General features: G+C 45.4%; 1 protein-coding gene across 1 annotated transcript in view; it reads left to right on the top strand.

Annotated features, from left to right (window-relative positions):
* LOC144146584 (uncharacterized) overlaps positions 1–22,216 on the top strand; it is a 68,869-nt gene extending 46,653 nt beyond the window's left edge. The window contains exons 9-15 of the mRNA XM_077678525.1: positions 3,194–3,273; positions 5,483–5,616; positions 7,708–7,870; positions 13,905–14,059; positions 18,213–18,342; positions 18,588–18,809; positions 22,028–22,216. Coding sequence (XP_077534651.1) covers positions 3,194–3,273; positions 5,483–5,616; positions 7,708–7,870; positions 13,905–14,059; positions 18,213–18,342; positions 18,588–18,809; positions 22,028–22,216 — 1,073 coding nt within the window. The remainder of the gene's footprint in view (positions 1–3,193; positions 3,274–5,482; positions 5,617–7,707; positions 7,871–13,904; positions 14,060–18,212; positions 18,343–18,587; positions 18,810–22,027) is intronic.
* The last annotated feature ends 373 nt before the right edge of the window (positions 22,217–22,589 follow it).

Here is a 22,589-nt window from a genome sequence, read left to right as displayed (position 1 = left end):
ATATGCACTTCCTTTCCTCCAATTACGCACGCAATTCCGTAAACGACAACCCTTCCCAGACCCACAAGTAAGTCTACATGGCGCTCTCATCCTAACCACCCCTACAATGCGTGTTCTGGAACTCACTGTCCAATCAGACAGCGCAGGCATTTCTACTATTCATAAATTAGAAGGAACGTTATTACAAATCACACACCTCATCAAACGCATCGCTAATCGTCGACAAGGACTGAAAGAAAACGACCTCGTGCGCCTCATTCAAGCCCTACTAATTAGCCGCATCACATACGGCACTCCATATTTGGCTGCCGAAAATACTGAAGTCTAAACCTCGACATAATATTGCCACAAGCCTATTAATTAGCACTTGGGCTACCCCCGAAGTCTTCCATTGCTAAATTATGTAGATGGGAATTCATAACACCAGAGACGAACCTCGAAAGGCCTATCATATCAACCAGATCGAACGGCCAACCTCTCACACACTGACTGTCATCTCCATTTGCCTCGGCTACCAACTTCCTGTCACCCACTACAAACGCCAACGCATCCCCCTGGAACTACGCAAATGCATCTAAGTCACCCCAATACCGAAAATATATTCCCCCCGTTCATAACCAGGGTCGCGGACAAGCACGCATTCGAATGCTTCACAAGATGCTTTAAGTCAAGCCACGAGACATCCGCTACGTTGACGCCACCAAATATGCCGCTAAAACATCCTTCGAATTACAACGGTCGATCACCGAGTAATTTAACCAACTTCCGCAACAGTAATTGGAAACGAGTCAGATTCGAAAGCTGCCTCTCGCCCTTATGCCGCCAGTCACATTGCTGCCTTAGCCCTCCGCATCATACAGTTCATCCATAACCCCCCTTACCTCTACATTCTCTGGCCCACGGGACATGAGTCTCTCGAGGGAATGAGGCGGCTCATGCTGCCGCCCGCGCGCATATCTACCGGGCGTTCCCCTCCAACACTCCAGCGTCACCGTCGGAAGCCTGCCATTCTGCGCCACAAAAATGCCAATATCCCCGAACACTACCGCCTCGAACGCCGCATCTCAACCCCCCCCCACTCCAACGACAAGTTGACTAAGGAAGAAGCCTCCATCTACAACCGCCTGCAAACCAAAACAAACCCGCACGGCACCCTCCTCCGCGCCATCTACCCCACCTCTTACTCCGACACCTGCAAGTTCTGGCTCCAGCCCTGCACACCCTGCCGTATGATCTGGGCGTGCTACCACACACCATTCCCCCCCCCCCATCCCTTCCCCCAACCATGACTATAGTGGCAAGGAATGCCAGCCTTGCTTTTCCATGGCAACTGCCAAGGCATGCCAGCCATGGCCATTGCCACGACTCCAGAACTAATAAAACAATACAGCTTATTCGTCCGCCCCTTCACGAAAAGGATCTGACAATGTCAGAAATATGTATCTTATACCTGTCTTCCTAACTCCTAAGATTAGACGAAAAGGTCAGCAGAACAACGTTCATAACACAAATAACAATAGCGAAAATAATCAACCGTGTAACGCCCTGAATTTATACAAAAATGCAGATGTGACGGAAGTAACACATTTAATTGTTATAATAGCGCAAATGGAGATGTTTGGTCCGCAAAGTTTAAAAAACGAATAAGTATTAAAAAGAGAAAAACAAAATTGCAACTATTATCTTAGAAAATCAAAAACCTGTAGCTTATTTATGTACTTCTAAAACTGAAGAATTAACAAAATAGTCGGCAGAGGAACGTTGGAAATACGCATAAAAGTAGCCTAGACTGATGAACTCAGCAGTATGCTTTGCATCTTCGAAAAACTCATAATTTTCATCTTAATAATAGTATAAATTTACATGATTGCCGAAAGCCAGCAAAAGAACACCTAAAAAGATTAAAATAATCCAACGTCTTTCGCTACTCAAAACTATATTCGGGTGTAAAGAAGACCAGTGGTACTTATACGAATGCATTCAGTAGAACATTTCCTGAATTCCTGAAGATTTTTATTACTATATCCTTCATACACGCTTTAGGACGGCATCTTGCGCTTGTGTACAGCTGAGTGCACTGTCGAAACGGGGAATTTCCATTTTTGTACGTTGAATCTAACTATGCAAATGTCGTCCCAAAAAAATTCCGTTGCAAATCATTATTGCCTCCATGCATAAAAAAAGCGCAATAAACACTTTTCCTGCACCATTAGTGCTGGTTATGATGGTCACATGCTGCGTGCTATGGTGTCCAGTGGTCATAAAATTGCTCTTACATCTCTAATATTTTCTTGTTCCTATTTTGTCATGTACGTCTGCAACAACACAGCGGGTTGAGACGCGCAAATGACGTTTCTTGAAAGGACCTCTCAAGGCGATTGTTCTCTGCTAACTTCGCTCATATCTACATACCCTTATTCTTGCGCGTTTTCTTTTAGCCGTGCCTGCTGTCGTATCAGGAGAGTGTTTCTAGAAATGCCTGCGGAAGAGTCGTCGCTATCAGCCTCCAATATACGAGAGGTTTCATACTTATCGGTATCGAGGAGAGGGTTTGAGTGGCACCGTAGAATTATTGACTAACAGCGAAAGCTGTCGAAAAAAACCAGAGCATTTTGAGAGCTCCGTGCAGAATCATTTTTTTTTCAATACATCCTCAAAAGCAATCAAACGAAATGGGAAGCAACAGGGTGGAACGACTGCATGCGAGAGGAGGATTTCGTTTGGAGTGTTTCCAGAACTCAGTGTAGGTGTCATTTCCATTGCTAGTGGTGAATAAGTGAAAAATACACAACTGGTTCTCCCACCGCAAAAAGGTCAAATATGCTTCGACGGTTGCGTGCGGTATAAGAGAACAATCGACCATTCGGCTCGTTTTGTACGATGAATGATGTCACGTACGTGCGTAAAACTGCGTCCTTACGAGCAGAAATGGATGAGCTTGTGAAGGTGCTGTAGCTTCAAAAATGCCGTACCCGAAAACTAGTTCTGTGCCTCTAAGAGCAGTGCGGATTTCTTAAACTTGTGCAAGGAGCACGTCGCCGCCTACAGTGATCACAAGTCCGTGCTAATAATTCTGAGTACAAACATTAACAATTTGAAAATATTCCCTCCTTAAGAGTTGGTGGGCAGATTTTACTCAGCGCTTATTGCTATTTACAATATCTTTTGTGCACTTTTCGTTCCGTTTTCATAGGTACAAGAACCTGTTCTCCCAAAAAGCTTTCGGAAGGAATTGACAACTTCATTCGCTACGCTCACAATCAGGGGACCAAGGTAACGTCGCAAGGACAAATGCCGTTTCACGTGGAAAATATTTTCATTAGGAAGGTCTTCTAATGAATGTTCTTTTCGCGGGCACACATTGAACGCGAACATCATTGTGTAATATCATGTACAACTTTTCGATGCATAGATTGCTAATCCGCCCCCAAATAACCATGTTTTATATAAGAGTAGAACAGCCCAGTATAAAAGGATGAAGGATTGACTATAAAGAACCCACTTGCTTCTGCGTAAACGTTTCCGAAGTCTCCGAAGTCCAGAATTTACTGGAAGTACCAAGTGAGTCATATGCAATGCTAATGTAATGATAAAACACATCTGAGCTTCCCAAGTGCGGAGCATGAGTTTTGTTCGGTTGCTCTTTTGCGGGCCTCTCGCCAACTTTTGCGAGAGTACGTTTGTGTACTCTGTATACTGATCTACAAGTAATTCAGAAGGAAAATATAACTGTAGCGTAAAAATGGGAAGTGGAATTGTGGGATAGAGAGCGATAGTAACGGAGGAAACAGGAAGGAAAGCACGTTGGGAAAGAGAATAGCAGGACTTTTTGAGGGAGGCGCACTGGCGTCGGGGTTGTCCAAGGGAGAAGGGGTATGAAAAGAGAGGTGAATGCGTGATGGAGAGGGGAATAAGTGCACGGAGGGGGGAAGATGAGAGTATGGGACGGTGGGTCGGGAAGAGACAGCAGAATGCGCAATTAAAGCATGAGAAGGAAGTCAGAATATGTAGCGGAAGTGGTCGTGCAGAGGGCAAGTGGATATGGAATACTGAAATGGAGGTGGAGGAGTTAGAGTGGGTAAACGATTCACAACAATGCCCGTAGAGCGCACCGTACGTAAATAAATAAATAAATAAATAAATAAATAAATAAATAAATAAATAAATAAATAAATAATCGATTGGCTCAAATTTTAGCTCGTTGGTTGAAAAGAGCAGCATTATCGGCCAACACAGGAGCCAGCGGACAACGTCAGATTATTCAAGCACATGAGATCACACGTGCCGATGATTGTAGGAGTGTGCCCTGCCTCACGCTCGCCTAGAAAAAAGTGTACTTTTAGGGCAACGTGATGCATTGTGATGACTGAACATTCCGAACACGTTCCCCAAAAGTGTCGTGTGGAAGATGGGGCAAGGTAACGTGATAATTTAGTGTATGTGAAAACGCGTTTCTTCCTAATGAAGTTAGTTGCAAGTTGCTCACTGTCTCGTCCTATTTCTGTCGCCGTCGTCTAATCTGCGCATTGAACGTTCAGTACAACGAGAACCCAATAGGAGACAGGTACTATAGTGATAAAGGTGATACAATGGAGGAACAAGAGCTAGGGAATGAGTCTCAGTGGTGATAAAGAGAGGGGGAAATGTGTAGCGGGGCCCTAGCAAGCGGAACGCTTTGGTAATTGAAAATCGCTTGAAGCGAAGGAAGCATGATCCCCGCCAAGTAGCATGTGTAGTTCCACTGGGTTTCTGTCATAGACCCCCTACTCCGCATGCCCTCCACTGTACGAGTCCGCTATCTGCCGCCTAATCTTCTTGTTTTGATAGTCTATAGAATTCTTGGTCTTCCTGTTCTGGTACTGCGGCCTCTTGAATCCAACTCTGCTACCCTGGTGGGCTATCAGTTGTCATTATGACGCCCTACACGTCCTGTAAAAATTTATATTTGTTTTTCATTTGTTAATCTCCGATTTGAAGACACCCCCCTCTGAAATGAAAAGCTGCGTACACCACCACTGCATGTAATTATTGAATGCTGCCATAGCACATAAGAAACGACGCCGTTTTATTGCCGTAATAGAGGTGCTGCAAATTGAAGATTTCGGAATTTCGAAGGCGCCGCTTGACATTACATTTATGGGAAACTAATTTTTCTGGCTATAAATAACAAAATGCCCAGTACAGAAAATTGTAGAATAAAACTACAACTATTTTAATAGTAATCGAAACGAGGTAAATTTACAGAACACTAACGCATTGGTATCCGGGTACTTCACATCTTCTCTGGCTGGCTACTTTAACATCATGACAACTACGCGTGCAGTAGCTTGTGTTGAAAATCACGTAAGTGGGTGGCAACTCCAGCACGAAGCACAAACTTTGCATTTTCGATGAGCAGAAATTTAAGTTGACAAATGTCATCCACATTATACCCGAAGGACACTTTCAACTGCATGGAACTCTCGTACGGGACGTTACGCAGGACAAGAAGGCACTTCTGCACGCCGCCTGCTTTTCCGGCAACAAGGGTTTGATCGACCTGATGCTTGCCGGAAACCTTGGGCTAGATTGCGAAGACGAAAATGGTAACAAGCCGCTGCACTACGCTGCTCACGGGTGAGTAAGCTCCATTGCTTTTAAAGCGAACCTTCATATGGCTATACGCAACGAAAATCTCGCCGTCCTGTGTACGCCGAGAACACCTTCGTATTGGCCCGATACGCATGCGCGATAAAACAAAGATGTAGAGGAGTTAAAAGTAACGCGTGAGAAAGCGGGGAGAGAAAGGCAGACCTCAAGCGATAAAACACCGCAACGTTCCTTCGAACGATACTTCAAAATGGTTAGATAACGTGGCATACGTACTCCCGAGGAGAAAGGAGCTTTCGACCAGCCAAGCCATCAACCGGAACGAGAACTGGTGCCTCTAGGCCGTGCCGATGATGCAGCATCGTACAACTTCGCTTGTTAATGATCTGTATGGAGGACGCGGGAGCATTTCTGTTATTTTCTAGGAAAGTACATCTCTTTATGGGGGCGCGTTGAGATTCATTCAAGTCGGCTTATATAAACGTATGGTCTTTTTTAGACAGCTAAATGCCACTCAGACAGCCTTATTCACTACAAAAGAACTCATCACAAACATTTTGAACGCTGCGAAATTACGCTTGGCATATTTATACACCGCGATAAAGCTTTTCAGTGCCTAAACCATAACACACTGCTCAAAAAATTAGATGCGTATGGTATCTGCGTTATTGCAAATGCTTTCTTCAAATCATACTTCCTCAATCGGATGCACAATTGCGTTTCGCCGCTAAACAAAATAAGCTCTGCTGTACGACAAGGGAGTGGACAGTTCCGATTAATGTGTATGCCAAAGACATGGTTAAACATGCCGCAAATAAAAACTTCACTCTACCTGCCTGCTTATTTTAGGACCAGGTGCAAACGAAGTTGCCACTAGGGCAGAAAAAAACTATCAGAACTATCCAACTGGCTTAACCCGACTGGTATAAAAATAAATACACATAAAACAAAAAATATCTCAATCAGGGCCATAAAGAAACAGATGAAGCTAAATAAACAGCTGACACTTGCCTTGCTGGCATAAACATTTTAGTGGAGATATGTCATGTGCAGTCTCTAGTAAAAGCTCTATATCACCTGCCTCGGGCGCACTAGCCATATCTCGTAAGTTTTTCCTGACAAAAGCTGAGCTGTAAATTTCTCATGCCGAGTTCGCTTCACATATCAATCACTGAACACTTGCGTGGTACACTGCTACAGCTAAAATGAAAACTCGATTCACCTTTCAAAAACAAACAAAAGCACTGCGTAGAGGTGCTAATGTCCTGTTGCCGCACACGGCAAAAAACATTTTCACACAAGATAGGACCTCTTCCGCGAGTACAAGAGTTTCGTCTGCTTTATTATGTTTTGTTCTCGAATCCGAGCTCAAAATTTGTTTTGTACTGAGCGCCTGTGTTATAAAAAATATTACAGATTCATGCACTACACGCACTGGCACCTAGATGTTATCACTTCGACACGCTGATATTTAATGTAATGGTTAGCATGCCTGTTTTTCCTAATACGTATGAACAAAAAAGTGAATATCGAAACTGGTAACCGGAGACAGAGGTGGAACGTTTTTTAAACAAGTATGAAGAGCTCTTGAACAAACCTGCTGTATCAATTCTTTTATTCCTGGTTCAGTGTCTCTTTTTGTTTAGGTGCGTAATAGTTCATACTAACTTATTTTCTTTTTACGAAAGTACAATTCAAAACTGCTGTCCTCCGTTCTTAAGTTGTAAATAGGCTATTGTAAATAGGTTAAGTACAACAAGCTGCCGTCTGTAGTAGTCGTCAGGGGCGTTCAAACAGTGTATAACTGCTTTTCGCCTGATGTAACTTCAGCCTCGTGCTGAAAGATAAACATTTTTATGTAGCTTTTGTCATTGTCAAAGACTCGTGCGTTGCCATTTCAAGAGAATTCATTTGAAGGAAATACTATATATTACTGAATATAAATGATTCTCAAAAAATGCAGGCTCAATTGCGCCCGTAGAAGCGCCGAAATGATTCTGTTTTATTTGTAACGATTCCGGGACCCGCGACTGTCTTCACCTACAATGCGGTCATGGCGGGTTCTTATGAGTTGTAGTTTGTATCGTAAATTCATAGACGTTTCTGTTGTTTTTGCAGCAATAAACCAGAGATAATAAGGTTTCTATTAAGCGAAGGAGCTAATATCAACGCTACCAACAAGCACAAACACACAGCTCTGCATTTTGCCGTCAAAGAAGGTTTCTTGGACTGTGTGCGTGACCTCACGAAGTACCACGTGATACTGAACGCCAATATCAAGGTAAAGGAGCCCCTTCATAATCCTTACATAAAAGGTAATTTCTTATAGTTCAATATCAAGACAACTGATGCCTTTGTTAAGCACGATGCATTTGTAATGGCCCAATAACTTCTGCAAGCATGCCCCCAGCGCCTTACGTGATTCATTTACCACCTGAAAGGTCAACGTTCTCGTACGTTCGGGAAACATTGGAAGCTTGTGAAGGACCTTCTTCGTACATGCACTGCTGCCGGCCTGAATATTTTTTATGGGTGGGCTTCTCTATGGTTCTTTGATGGAAACAGGAGAAAGTTTCCTTTGTGCTTGCTTTGCACCCGAATTCTGCGGCCTGGATGCAAGCGATAATTTTTATTGTTGTTGAGGACGAATGGGAAATGTACCGGTAGAAGACTACACCGACAGGTTTGCAATAAGCATTGAGTTGAATTGGCGTTAAAGCCTATTCTGGGTACCATTGTTTTCCCGCGCAAGCGCAACTGACCCATCTGTCAAATCGTTGGAACCGTGGTCCAAGCCTCTTGTATTTTCTCATTCATAACTTGCTTGCGCGAATCGTGATCCAAACGAGGAGGAAAGGGTGACGCGGGTGTCTAACTACGGTCTAACTTCATCAACCTGGTCGAAGTACAGTGAATACGGCTTCACTGGCCAAGGTTTCCGGCTGCACTTTTACCTGAGCGTGTCTAATTTACCCAAATAGGCCATAGCACAGGCTTTCGAGGACAACGTCACGTTTTGAGCCCGAAGGTTGTGAACCGGTAATAGAAAATGTACTCGTTATATTTAACCTACTTCAGGCGGTGGGTATCTGTCAATACAGTAAGACCTCAGTGTAAAACCGAACGTCTAAGTTCCGGCGCATTGGCCAATACCTGACACTGACAGTTCGTGCTGCTCAAAAGAAAAAGTGGTGCATACCCAAAGAATGGTACGTACCCACGGTGGGGTATTCGAAAATGCTATATAAAAAATCCGGGCCATCTCCACTATCGTGAACCTTGGGAAGGGACGAAGCATGCAGTGATGAGTAGTGTATTCTTAGTGACTTGGAGTTTTGACAACGGAGATGAAACCGGTGTGGGTAGAGGTATACAGCTTTGCTGTAAACTCTCTTGCCTTTGAAGCACGAAGTCTTCTAACAGAAGGCATAAACGAGTGTCCGAGTGTTCTTTTAGTACGCGTTACGTTCTAGCACGAGGCGTAAACGAGCTTCCCGCTGTTTTAGTACCGTTACTACATGAGCCGACGCTTACGACGATGACATGAGATGCGGACAGCCCCAGCCCCTAAGGGGTTTCGTACCTATAAGAGTTTATAATGCTACTGTGCGCCTTGCTATAGGCCCTCTAGATAAATGCGCCACGCACTAAATGAATTACTCAATCAATAAATTATTTTGATTACAACCACTGGAATGGTCGACAAAAAGAACTCTTTACCCATGCCCTCTCAATCCTGCATGTGTTCTCTGAAGTCTGGAAAAAGTGTTACGCGCACAGACTACCACATACTCACAATGGCGTATTGGATGAGGCCTTCAAGCAATAATGTAGGCTGCTTTCGCCCTATATTGTGGAGTTGGCGCCATCAACGACTCTTATCAATGTATTTACACCATATACGCGCGCTTGTGCGGAACGTGCGGCCCGCAAATGAGAGTAAAGTTTTGTACACAGTCTCGCTGTAAAGAAGAGGCAGTTGAGGTGTAAAGCTGCTTGTGGAAAAATATTCTCTGCAAAAAAAACAGGATCATTGTTACGGGTTATAAACAGCTAACGGGAATAATACGTTCATGCATCTCCACTTTATCCTTAGCTTGGGTGCTTCGTAGGTGCACCTTTAAGATGCACCTTATAGGTTTTCTTTTAAATGCCACTTTCTTTCCTTTTCTTTTAAATGCCACACTTAGTCTAACTGTAATAGGAACGGTTAAATAATGAAACATTGGTATTTTGGACCTGAAGGCTTTAACCAACAGCTTTTCTATCGAAGGAATAGTGCGAAAAAATGTCGTAGAAATGCTCGAGTAAGAATCGCCCCAGGCTGCGCAGCCATCCTTTCTAGCGACTCATATATGCATTCAAATTAAAGATCACGATGGGGCTAATACATAAGGAATCGCTCTTCCTCCGTAAGGTGCTCTGTCGCAGAAGACACCACACAACCCGGCCGTTACACGCACACATCTGCACCTCACCACAGTATCTTACGAACTGAGCGAAGATGGCCGTCACGTGACCGGACGTGCTGAGCGCCGTGCCAAGTGCACAACTCCCATTCATGTGGCCCAAATGGCCCAAGTATTTGCCTCTAGGGCAACGGATCCCGCGTTAAGACGGAAAGGTTTTGGGCAGAAGTAGAATAGTAGGGCTTAGGTGTCGCAAGTGCAACACAGCAAGAACCATTGTTAACACGCTTCTTAGTAAGAGAATCTCTGAGCAGGTGTATTGTATAGATATTTTGTTTGATGGTGGGTAACCTGTACGTCATTGAATAAAAGAGGGCGCTATAACAAGCCCATACTGTTTTTTTGTTCAATGTTGAATATCTTGACACATCCGCGAGCAAGAAACGCCGGAAGGAGACCTCAAAACCTCTGGCTGCGTTTCTGATTTCTTTTCCTCGGTCCCTTTCAAGGCAAAATCTCATTAGGCTATTCGCCAAGTACTTCTGTGTCAGCACGTAACGTAGGTTAACATACCGACAGAAATAATTGCAGCACGGCAGCAATCAACAAAATAAAGGGTACAGCATTCCCTCCAGCGCAGTAGCAGTGGTTAGACACCTTACGCAGCAAATATTTACGCTGCTTGTTTTCACATTTCTTTGACTGTGACGAATTCAAGCAGGCGCCATGTGCTGAGCCACGGGTGATGTCGGGCCAGAGTGAGAGGCTGATCTGTATATGACGGTTATTCCGTTTATTCCCTTGTTCCCTGCTTCGTATATGTGGATATCTAAACGGCAATTTATGTTTGCTCCTAGAAGGTAAACTCTTTATCATGAAAAAGCATGCGGCTAGGCATTATTCTTACGTAGCGGAAAGACAGAAGTGACAGGAACCATGGCAGATGATAAGCGACGTATTCAACCTGCCGTGCGTATGTTATTTTTAAGTCACCCACCTGTGCGCTCTCATCATTAAGTACAGTGAAATCTCGTTAACTCGCATTTCGATCATTCGAATTTATGGATAATGCGAAATCTGCGGTTTGGTCCGGTCAGGCCTCCTTATCAGTATATGAGTAAAGAAGCCTGTTAATTGGAACCCTAGAAGGTTCCGCGACGGACATTTGGAACTAAGCGCCACCTTGCCGGAGCCTTGGAGCTTGGCAAACGGCCCGGGGAAGGGGCCGTCTGCTTACACATAAGGCTGCGTAAAATAGAAAACGCAAAATAAAGTAAAACCATTCTACCTAACACACGGCGGACGTTTTTAAAGCAGCATTCATTGCAAACTACCTTGATGAGAACGCAGTGGTGAGTTTGGTGCCGTAACAGATGAGGACATCGTATCTCAGGTCAGAAGTGCAGACCCTCTAGCTGCCGATGACGACAAAGAGGACGAAGACGAAGCATAGGACGGCCGACCGCTCAGAAGTAATGGCGGGATGGAATGCCGCCCGCCTCTAACTCTTCTGTGTTCAAGAAGGCGGAGATGAGGCTTTCGGCTACATTCGTTTGATAGAACAGAAAGTGCTGACTGTCTACTTTAGGGACAAAAGGTAGGCCGCAATCACGGGCTTTCTCAAGCACAAAAGTCGTGACATGCCCTACTTCGTTATTGTTCACTTTTATTACTTAAAGCTTTCATTATATGGAACGGAATGGCGACTTCTCGGGGTTCGAATTAACGAGATTTTAATGTAAACGGTGAGGAACCACACGCGTTAAATCAAAAATATCTAAAACACGCCCTTATTTAGATAAGACACAAACATAAATTCGCTATAAAGCCAATGAATTTAGTTTGAACCCGTCTATGCCCAAATGAATTCGTATAATTGTCAGGTTATGACGGAAGCATAAATAACGGTTGGTTTGTGAAATTCGAAGATGAGCTGTTAGATGCGCACATTAAATTATGAATAAGATATAATGTTGAAATATCCGAGAGCAGGAAACTGACAGGAGCACTTAATCTAAAGCCAAGTTGATCGATTAACAAGTATTGCTTCGCTAAAAGATGCAGAGAAAAGAGGACTCTCTTCGGGTGACACTGAATTTTGCGCTTTGCTTATTGATTACCACCAGGTACCACAATGCCCACGGAAATATCATAAGCCAGCCATTCCCACCATGTACACAATTATACTCGGAATATCACGGCTTCGCAACAACCCACCTCCTCACCTTCCCACTTCCACCAATCAGCCTATAGCCTCCTTTTCTTTAATACAAGCAATCAGCAACATCCTTGGCCAGCTCGAATGCCTGGAGGGGCCTGTAGATGTCTGCCCTCTCTGAAACAAATGTAGTTGGTAATATTGCCCGTACCGACTCGGCACTGTCTCTGTTTCCTTTGAGGTAAGCCTTCATTTTCAGTATGAATTAACTCGCCCAACAAACGTTTAATTGTGCAGCGGATGGAGAGCTGTAGCGCCTGGTTGTTAATCTGCTAATATCGCATAACAAGCTGTAGTGTGACTACGACCTACAGTTCTTCGCTTGTTTCGACAGAAATTGAGTGCGCATGTGGACCTCAACTGACGTTTTTAATTGCCTTTAAGCCTTTCAAAATTCGTACTGAATAATTGCTCCCATAACAAAAAAAGAACAAGTATAAAAAAATCCCGTCATCTCCACGAAGTGAATGATGATGAGATGAGCGAAGCTAAAATGCTTATCGGTAAAACCGTGAAGCATTCGCCCACACATTATATAAAGACTCGACACGTCAAAGCTTTCCACCGCTCCGTTGACAAGCCCGTCGACGACGCCGATGTTTGTGGTGATTATGTAGGGCTTGTTTGGGACGATGAGAATCTCCATGGGTAGGTTGGCGAATTCGTTGTGTGACATTTTAGCCACCTTGGCCGTCGCCTTCTGCAGACCGTTTTGTGTCGCGTACCCCCGGTACGTGTCTTCACCTCGCAGGCGATGAAAGACAACCCCTTCTTCTTCCTCTCCTCCTTGTTTGGTAGCAACGAACGCGTTGAACGTTTTGACCTCTTCGGCCAGTCTTTGGTTGGCCAATCCGTAGGGGGATCCTGCCACAATCATCATTAATGTGCCGGATACAGCAGCAACGAGGGACGGGACAGGGCCCGAGCAAGAGGAGCTTCGCCCCTCAAATAAGCTACACTTTTGAACTACTAACTTTGGACGTGTGGCTGATCGATGTCCACTTTATTCGGCGCAAAATTTATCCGATGGATATTGCAAGTATAAGATAGGTTCGTAACAAAGTACCAGCGTATTTTGTTCAGAAATACAAGCTCCGTCAATATTTACTCGAACAAACAAAATAATGGCTCCACAACACTTCCGTAAAGGGGAGAGATATAGACAGAACGCAAACAAAAGGTGTCCGTTCGATTTGCGGCCTGGCGCAAAAAAAACAAAAATCAATGAACAGATACTGCGTCACGCTGTCTGCTAGGATGCGCAAAAGGTTCCCTTAGTTTTCACCAGACAGATTCCGTCATCTTCACATAATGAATGTTTATTCGCGAAAAAAGGAAAGAGGCAACACTGCAGTGATCAGAAGATGCCCGCAATGGCCACGTTGTCACGTGGTTCAGGCAGCACGGCCCTAATCTGCAGAATCTTTCTGCGAGCTTAAATAGCGCCACACGTATCCCCATCTAAAGGTGTTCTCCATTTCCATGCGCCGTCTTCCTCTTGGTGCTAGGGTGGTCGATGTTCGTTTAAGCTTCTGCCAGGAAACTAATAGTAGTCACATCATACAGACCCGTCCTAATAAATCGCACTAACTAGCAGTCACAGCAGCTGGCTTCGCCCGATTGATTTATTATTTTCTTTGCCTCATCTGAGCGGCCATAAAGTGCTCTCTTATTATTTTGTTCTGCAGGACGACATGGGTAACACCGCTCTGCATGTTGCTATAGCCGGAATGAATGCAGAGATGGTGAACGAGCTCGCCAACCTTCCAAAGGTGGATTTTTCTGTACCTAACAATTACGGTTTGAACACCCTTCACATGGCTGCTTTGAAAGGAAACGTCGGGTAAGCATGGACGAAGCTTTCAACGTTTGCTTTATTGACTACATAGCACGAAATATGCAAAACATAGAGAGCATTGCAGATAAATTATAGCAACCGAGTAACGCTTGCATCTGTCCATTTGGCTCGCATACTTAGGGAAAATATCGCATCCACAAAAGTTAAGCGTATTACATATTTTTATGAAATAAAAAACAATTTCGCATTTAAGTATTACTCTTTATTCGTGTGTCTTACACCAGGTGTGGAAGAAATTCGACAATTCAAAGGCATGAGCTACACTTACCGTCTGGTTGAGGGAAATATGTCAGACCTTTTTAACTGTGCAAAATACGGCGGGGGGACGTGTTACGACCACAAGGGGAACTTTCTGCCAACTCCAAACCTGTCATTTGCGTTCGCACGGGAACTTTTTCAAGGTCGCGTGATTGTTCTATTTGAGCTGGGCACTTCGGGGCATACGTACCTCTGTTGTACAACCTGATGTCAAAATCTTATGTCACTTTTAGCCTCATGTCAAAAATATTGAAAGCGACGCCTAATCACAGGAAACTAAACGTAAATACAAAATCGTACTGGGGAAGTCACTTAGGAGCGGAAATGTGTTTTTATGACTTCCGTGCAAGTAGGGAGAAAGACTAAGAAGGTATAGGGGTTCGCATGGTTAGTAACTGTTAGTGCTAGAAACGTCTATAAAGCATGACGAGTTGCTCGAAAACAGTGTGTTAGACATTGCGGGTACGCAAGGTGCCTTTTCTTGTTATATGCACCCAGGAAACGTTGACAACAACGTAGCACAAGCAAATATCATTACCTTTATTTGCTCCCAAAAGCTATTTTCATTGAGTCGTCTTCAGGTACACAAATGGTCAAAGCTGGTGACCACGACTCTAGAATCAGTAACCTCAACACACGGAATTAACATGTCCAAACGAGTGCCAAACGCAATCATTCTGTGTTCATGACTAATCACAAACATATACAAAGTTTACATTTGCCACCAAATCGAGTCGAAATCAGTGTTTCTTATTTTCGGGCTAGTGACGCGAGAGGTGCACGAACAGCGAAAGCAACTGAAACGCCTTCAAGTTGCTATTGCCTACTACTTGCTTGTGACCGTCGTGGAAATAAAGGTGTTTGCACCGTCAATGTAAAAATAATAACGTTTCCTCTGAGATCCCAGAGGAGTCACCGCTTCCTCATTGCTAGATTTTTATCGGTTTCTGCAAAGTATACCCGCCGTGTGATATCGTGTAAGCCACTAGTTGTTCTAGTTGGCGCGCTGTTGTTTCGAGCGGTTGTCCCCAGTGTAGAGTGGCCACAAACAAAAACCAATTATAAAAGTGCAGGCCTAGAAGACAGCAGCCGATAAAATATCCTATAGACCACGAGTTCGCCAGGTAGGTGTGAAAAATTTAAAGCCGTGTTTTGTTCTCCGCAGAACATAACAACATTGATGCTGACGATTTGTATCGCATCGGTGGATGGCCGTCTGCGGCTTACAGCAACACGGACCTTCTTTTTGGGCTTCCCTTTACAGCCATTTTACGCCAGTGCGCCAATAGTCCAGCGCAAAAAATAACGCGGTGTCCAGGTACACATGTTCCAAACAAAAAAAATAGAGACCTAATTATGACAAAAAATATTGTCCTAGCTCCAATGTGTGGATTGTCTGATACACCTGCACACCACTCTGCTGTGCTCCGAGAACCTTTACAGCCGGATTCGTTGCCATATACAATGGCACTTCTGGGAAAGCGTTTTCTAATAAGTACCATACCAGGTTTTATACCGAATTATGAAGACCCTAGCCCCTTTAAACCCGTGCCTATCTATACACGACGTCATGTATCCCTGCAGAGCACGATACAGAAGGCCTTTTAAAATTGCTTTCACTACTAGAAACAACTGCGTTCCTGAAAGGCGCTTTTGTAAGGCAATATATGTCGTAATAGGAAAATATAGAGGGCCTGGGGCCTTTAATAGCAGCCTTTCCTTTTGCAGCAAACGTGCGATACACCAAGCATCGCACATTTGCAGCAAATGTGCGATACACCACGCTTGTCGGTGCGATACACCGACAAGCAAGTTTACTTATATTAGTTAAAAATAATTTCTTAGGCATTTAAGTGTGAAAGAGGAATAGTAGAAAATATAAGACACATCGGAATTGGCGAGGTCGAAGCAAAATCGCGAAGTCACAATGGCTCAAAAAATAGCAGTGGCTTAGCTCGGTTATGTCCGAATATACGTCGCCTGAGTTAAGGTTCAGCTTGTTATTCTTAGCTTTCCTGGTAGTCTAGGATTAGCTTGATTATCATGCTTACTGCTGCTTCAATGACACACACACGGTATACGCATTATGCGACACGTGCATATTTATCAAGCGGCTCCGACGCAGCGTCACCAATCGCCCCAGAGCTAAGCTAGTTCCACAGGCGCACGCCGGTGTTGCTGCGACGCACGAGCCATCGGTTCCACACCTGGCCACCCGTCGCATGATCATCAAGTGGTCCGGTCCGCCACGTGCCACGTTAACGCGGCACAGCTCTCCAGGAGCCACGCGAATCTGCTCAACCTCGGCCAGTGTAGCTCATGCTACAAAAAAATTGGTGGATCATTCGGTGGTATTTACCGGCGTTGCGTATGTCGTTATAGATAGCTGGGGCGAAATTTTTTTTACTGTGAGCCTGAGGATACGTGCGGGTTACAACATGTCCGACCGTCAAAATATCATAGATTTGGCCGCGGACACTGTCGCGTATGTCCAGTTATCAAAAGGTGTTAATCGGGCCTTTTAGAGGGAAACCTTTCGCAATATAACATTCAAACTTCCAGTATGAAACACAAACGAAAAGCCAGGTGTGGTAGAGCTCAAGCGGCCAGTGATGCAGCAGAGCAATGGAGTATTGCGCTGTTGTGAAGGTAAGAGGACGAGAAACCAGGGGATGTCAGCAACCTCGTTTGGATGGTTAATTGGTTCGCTCTTCACTCGAGCAAGAAAAGGTAGACACAAACTGCGCTTCGCTGCGGACATGGCTCAGCCTACGTAACCCATACAGTTCTCTTGTGACGTCGACAAGATATGTAGTCATTTGGGCAGTAGGGCCGTTCCTCCGTGTAACTGTGCAGCACGTTCTCGGACACGCTCATTACTTTCCCAAAGACGCCTCGACGCCAATGGAGGTCGTATGTCACAGACTTATTCGTCTCAAAACAGACGAATGATCACCCACGCAAACTGTCTTTACGCCACCACATAGTTATAGGTTTTGCGCTGCTTTAGCAACGCTAGGAAAATGTTTCCTCATTTTCCTTATCTCCGCGTTTGCTGGTAGGAGCCACTCTACGTTCAGAGTTTAAAGTATCATCATCAGCACTGTCGGTCATGTGCTGGATTAGCCATTATAGAGTTTTTTCTCGAAATCCGCCGTAATAAGAGAGAGAGGGCGTTTCTCTGTAGGTCAGTATCGTCACAGAATATCATCAGTGATCAGCACCTTGTCTTTGAGATTTAAACCGTGAATCATACGGAAGGATGCGCAAGAGTACGCTCGGCTTCTCCGTATCTTTTTCTCAGCTTCTGGATCGTTCGAGCTACACATAGGCCTACACCACGGAGGCCTGTACCAATAAACTTGTATTGAACAAGTTATAGATTTCACGTTTGGAACGACTTGTTTGAGTAGTGCGTAGACCGGAAGCAGCTCAGAATCCGGCGAATACAAAAGAACAAGGATTACGGGACTCCCCCACCTGAAACTCAACTTGAAGACACACATTTCTTGTTTCCTAAGGTTGAAACGCTTCCGATGCAGATATGCGCCAACTCGCACAGGTTAGAGTCAGTGTGCAGTGATGAGTGAGTGTAACTAAAGAGATTATCGTGAAGAAAATAGGTAACATGTCAAGCCAGGCAGGGACCAGCGTAACTGTAAGCACCAACATGACGAAACAGCAATACGCTGTCACGCAGTACATTTTATTGGAGAAATTTCATTGAGTGTGTAATGTTCACAACTGCGCTGTATTGCCGTTTTTTACGACACGTGTGACATCCAAATTGGGAAAAGTGTTGAACCTCCAACTGAAAAGCCTACATTTTTTAATAAGAAATGTTTCTGGTTTCTTATTTTTTGTCTACGCTTTTATACAGGGCGGCGAAGATGATTCTGTCGAGAAGGGAGGACCTTGTCAATCTTCAGCAAGGGGATCAAGAGTACGCTTCCTTGCATTTCGCAGCTGTCAGCGGCCACCACACCTTTGTAGAGACGCTACTGAAGACGGTATGTAGGAAGCAATACTCAAGTCTCGCAAAATTGTTTTTCTTCGCAAAAGTCTTTGCAAAATGAAGAAACTACCGATTCTCAACGGGCAAATATTTCATTTCTTTTTAAGCATTTTTGTAGCAATAATACAAACGCTTTCAATAGCTCTTGTTAACCGTTTAAAATGCGCTTAGGCTACCACTGTTTTCTGATGCAGGCCCAACGTTAGCATCTTTTTCATATTTTTTTCTTCTCACCTCCAGAAGTCGTGCGCTGTCGACCGTTTGACCAAATACCGGGAGACCGCACTTTTGCTAGCCGCCCGAGAAGGCCACTGGGACATTGTGCAGACGCTGCGCAAATTTGGAGCTGATATAAACAGACGGGACCGGCACGGAAACACTGCGCTGCACTTGAGCTTGATGAAAGTGAATGAGCAGCCTGTGAAGCCTGTGGTTATGCCAAGCAGCTCTGCAATAAAAGAGGTACGTTTAAAAAGCGATGTCGGCAATATGAGTGCCTGCAAAAACTGAAGAATGTTCTTCCTATATCGCAATCATTTATGTGGGCTCAACTTACTGTCAAAGCAATTCCTAATACCCATGTGGCATAGTGCGCGTATTTCGTTACAAAAATGGTGCTTTCAACAGTAAGTTTAACTTGTAGTATTCGCATCATCGAATTGGTGTCATCCTCCATGAGAAGGGATGAGGTATTTATCCAGAAGAAAATATGCGATTTTTCATCGGAGTGCTCCAGCGTGGCAAGCGCTGTAGCTCTCGGCAATTATGTATTATGTGTTGTAGTCCTATATGGCATATCCACTGAAGACCCCAATTAAAACAACTCGTGCTACAACGCTTATACTGATATTTGAAATAACAGTTGCGTGACAATTTGTTGTGGGTCAGGGGATAATTGGTGACGTGTAAGTGTGCGATGCCTGGAAAACGCTTGGAATGACCAATCCTGGTGTTGAAGGTGCGATGAACTGGTGGTATGAAAATAGTAGCATCATGGGTGCAGGGGTATGGTATATCATTCGCCTTTGGTTTTGGGTGCATTGGCTACTTTTGCGAGGCACTTGTTAATGATGATTTCGCTTTATCAGTGTGGAACCGGTAAGCGACCGAGATACCTAGTTGGAGATACTTTTACGTGGCCGCGTCGATATTTTAGCTGTGGGAAATGCGCATTGCTCAAAAGAGCGAAGGGGACCGCGACGGCCCCATTTCAGGAACTGGTGGAGGTTGCAAGGGAGCACATCCTAGCGCTTGATTACGGAGCACTGATTAGAACCCGTACGGCCGGGTGCTGCTCGTGCAGAGAACAGCGCCACAAGGTCTATAGCGCTGCATGTTTTGCCTTCCCGTATTTCCAAATTTCAAACTCGCTTCCGAAAAAGTAATGAGCCGTAGACGCAGAGGTGCACGGGCATGCGATGGTCTGATGATAGGCTTAACGTTACGTTTTAAGATCTTACGACGTTAACCGTGACACAAATCTGAATCTACAATGAGTGTGGCTTTGCTTGGCACGTAGGGTGACGCCCATGTTGAAGGATTCATAAAGTAAAGCATTAACATATGCCGTCTAGCCGGAGTTCGGGCTTTGAGGTGCGAGGTCGTCAGTAGGCAGCCCTTTTAACGTACTCAACGTACCTAAAGATGCGGGTACAGCTTGCTTTGGTAAGACCTCGGAGTAGGCCGACACGCCATCTTTCTGGAACATTCCCCCCAGTAATGTTTCAAAAATAGCTAAGCGAGCCGTACCGACCTAGTTACACATATCCGGAGGAAGGTATTGGTCACAACTTTGTAAAAATGAATTTTTGCAGCTGCAGCGCGCATTGCACACACGGTGCTGGGAATACACCAGCCCATCAATATATAAACTAAATAGAGTAAAAGCACTAGGACGGTCGACATTAAATCTGTGCCCGAAGTCCTAACCTGTACGCGCTATCTGAAGCATAGCCAATATTTACAAAGTGTGGGGCTACAAGTGCTGACTCCCTCAATTCGCCCGCCGCATAGCCCGTTGGGGTCCCTCTCCCCAGCGGGTGACGTAACTTGACATTCCCCATTTCCATTAAAGGCGTTCGCGTTTACCAATTCGCGGCGTTCTGTGGGCCATGGAGAGGTGGGCTCTACGCTGCTGCCACGAGGGGAGCTCACGAGCGAGGGAATGCACGCGTTGGCCCGACAAGAAGGCCTGGAGCCTCGTCCTCACAACAGGCACGATGTGCCTCGCTCGCGTTGTAACGTTTGCTTAAAGCGGCCGCGGTTTTTCCAACTCAAAATCACCCAACTTCCCGGGTAGAACTGCTATGGACCCCGGCGCACTCAGGACTCGCGGGGAACGAGGCGGCCCATGTCGCGGCTCGAGAGTTCACAATTCCAGTGGGAGCCAGCCTAGTTTTTTACCACGGGGCCCGATCAGCCAGAGACCGCCTAATTACGTATGATGACATACTCACGCATTACCGCCTCTCGCCCGCCGAAAATACCCCACGGCGCATCCCCAGCTGAGCCACGAGCAAGCGCCCACCTGGCGACTTCTGCAGGTTCATTCCTTTCCCTGCAGGGCGGTGCTCCATCACGTTCGTCCCTCCACCCCTCATCTCATTGCCCCGCACGTGGCGAGCACACCACACTCCCCCACTCTATGTAGGCCTGTCCTACATATCCCTTTCCTGTAATTGTTCGGCCCGAGCAATAGGATGGTGCGCGGGAAGCTGCAACCCGGGCGTTCAAAAAATCTTGGTAGGACGAGGTACCATCGTCACCGCCGACGTCAAGCGGGCAGCCACCCCCCTCCCCTAAACCCGTGCAGTAGCCAAACGAAAGTGTTTCTCTCTCTCTAACTGGTGTGACAAAACGGCGCGTACAAGGGGTCGGTTTTGTATGCCTTACTCTCTGACTTCGTCCCCCCGCTTGCGCAGGTGCTTTGAGTTATCGGTTGCCCGGCCAGCCTTTCGTCCTCCCCGGTAATCGTCGGCGGAGACCACACTCAGCGCTTCGGCGACCTGCGCCGTTAAGGACAGCTGTTGAATTTCTAGTCTGCGCGGTTGAGCTAAATGGCTTGTCGTGTAGCGGCCGGCAAATACCCCCTTCTTGTCCCAAGGCTAGGTGTATTAAGCAGATTGTATTATGACATCTTATGCACTATACGCAGCTTTGCAGTCCTATCTCGTCCGCCCGGAGTGATACACACACATAGCGAGAGCGTATCCTTCCCTATGGCTTTGCTCGCTCCAAACCATGGCGGGCATCTTTGCAGCCGGTGCTCTATTATGTAGAACAGCCCCACAACTCTGACGCAGAGAGTAACGCATACCTACCATATGATACTGGACCACCCTTTACACCCAGAAATGTAAGGTTCTGTCGCAGAATATTCCCATTTTTTCCACACATGGTGGCAAAAGAGGTAAGGGGTTAAACACGTTTTTCATTCTGCAGCGATTCCCGTGAAGTACCGAGCAGGTGATGGATAGAGGATCGAGCAGCCCAAAACAAAGGAAAGGATAGAGGGGATGTGGGTTAGGTGTGCATAATATATTTTCTGTTAGACAAACGCGTGTGTGTTCGCGCCTATCGCCCAGGCGTCATATGCTCGAACCAATGCCATCAAGACTATGTTTTTGCACACAAAAAATTCTCTTTTTTATAAACGAGATTTCATTCTTTGCGCTGCGCAGGTAAAGGAGATTCTGGGCAATGATGGCGCTAACGTTGACGACAAACTCCTGTTGCCGTGCTTTCTTGTACGATGTGGAGCTGACTTCAATTTGTGTAACAAAAAAGGACGCACTCCGTTGGACATTGCCTCCGATCTTGATGGGCGCCTAGTGGCTCTCCTCTGGCACATTCATGTGAGAATGGGGTAAGTGAAAACCTTTTAACTGGACATTTAGTGCCGTGTAAGTCAGTACGTCTCTGGATTTAAGCGAGAAGCGGCTGTGACCGAGCGCAGTTGCTATCTTTTTCCACTGTCAGGAAACTTGTTGACAAAGCAAACTCCCTGTGACGCCACGCAAAAATATAGCTCTATACGGAAAGCACATCTAGGCTACTGGTCCCGCAGTCGTCCCTTACAACATTACTGCCACCTAATAGGTCACATAACGACATCAATTTCAGTCTTCATTTTGAATGCTTTCGGTGTCACTGCGTTTGAAATTACGTTCCCAGTACTTAACTACATCTTTACTTTGTGAAGTAGAATTGGTTATTCTTCCAGGCAACACGTATTTCGTTCCT

The sequence above is a fragment of the Haemaphysalis longicornis genome, unplaced genomic scaffold (genome assembly GCF_048455015.1).
Source record: "Haemaphysalis longicornis isolate Haplotype H1 unplaced genomic scaffold, Haemaphysalis longicornis Haplotype H1 scaffold_7, whole genome shotgun sequence".
NCBI classification, from domain to species: domain Eukaryota; kingdom Metazoa; phylum Arthropoda; class Arachnida; order Ixodida; family Ixodidae; genus Haemaphysalis; species Haemaphysalis longicornis.
This window is presented reverse-complemented; position numbering and strand designations above follow the sequence as displayed.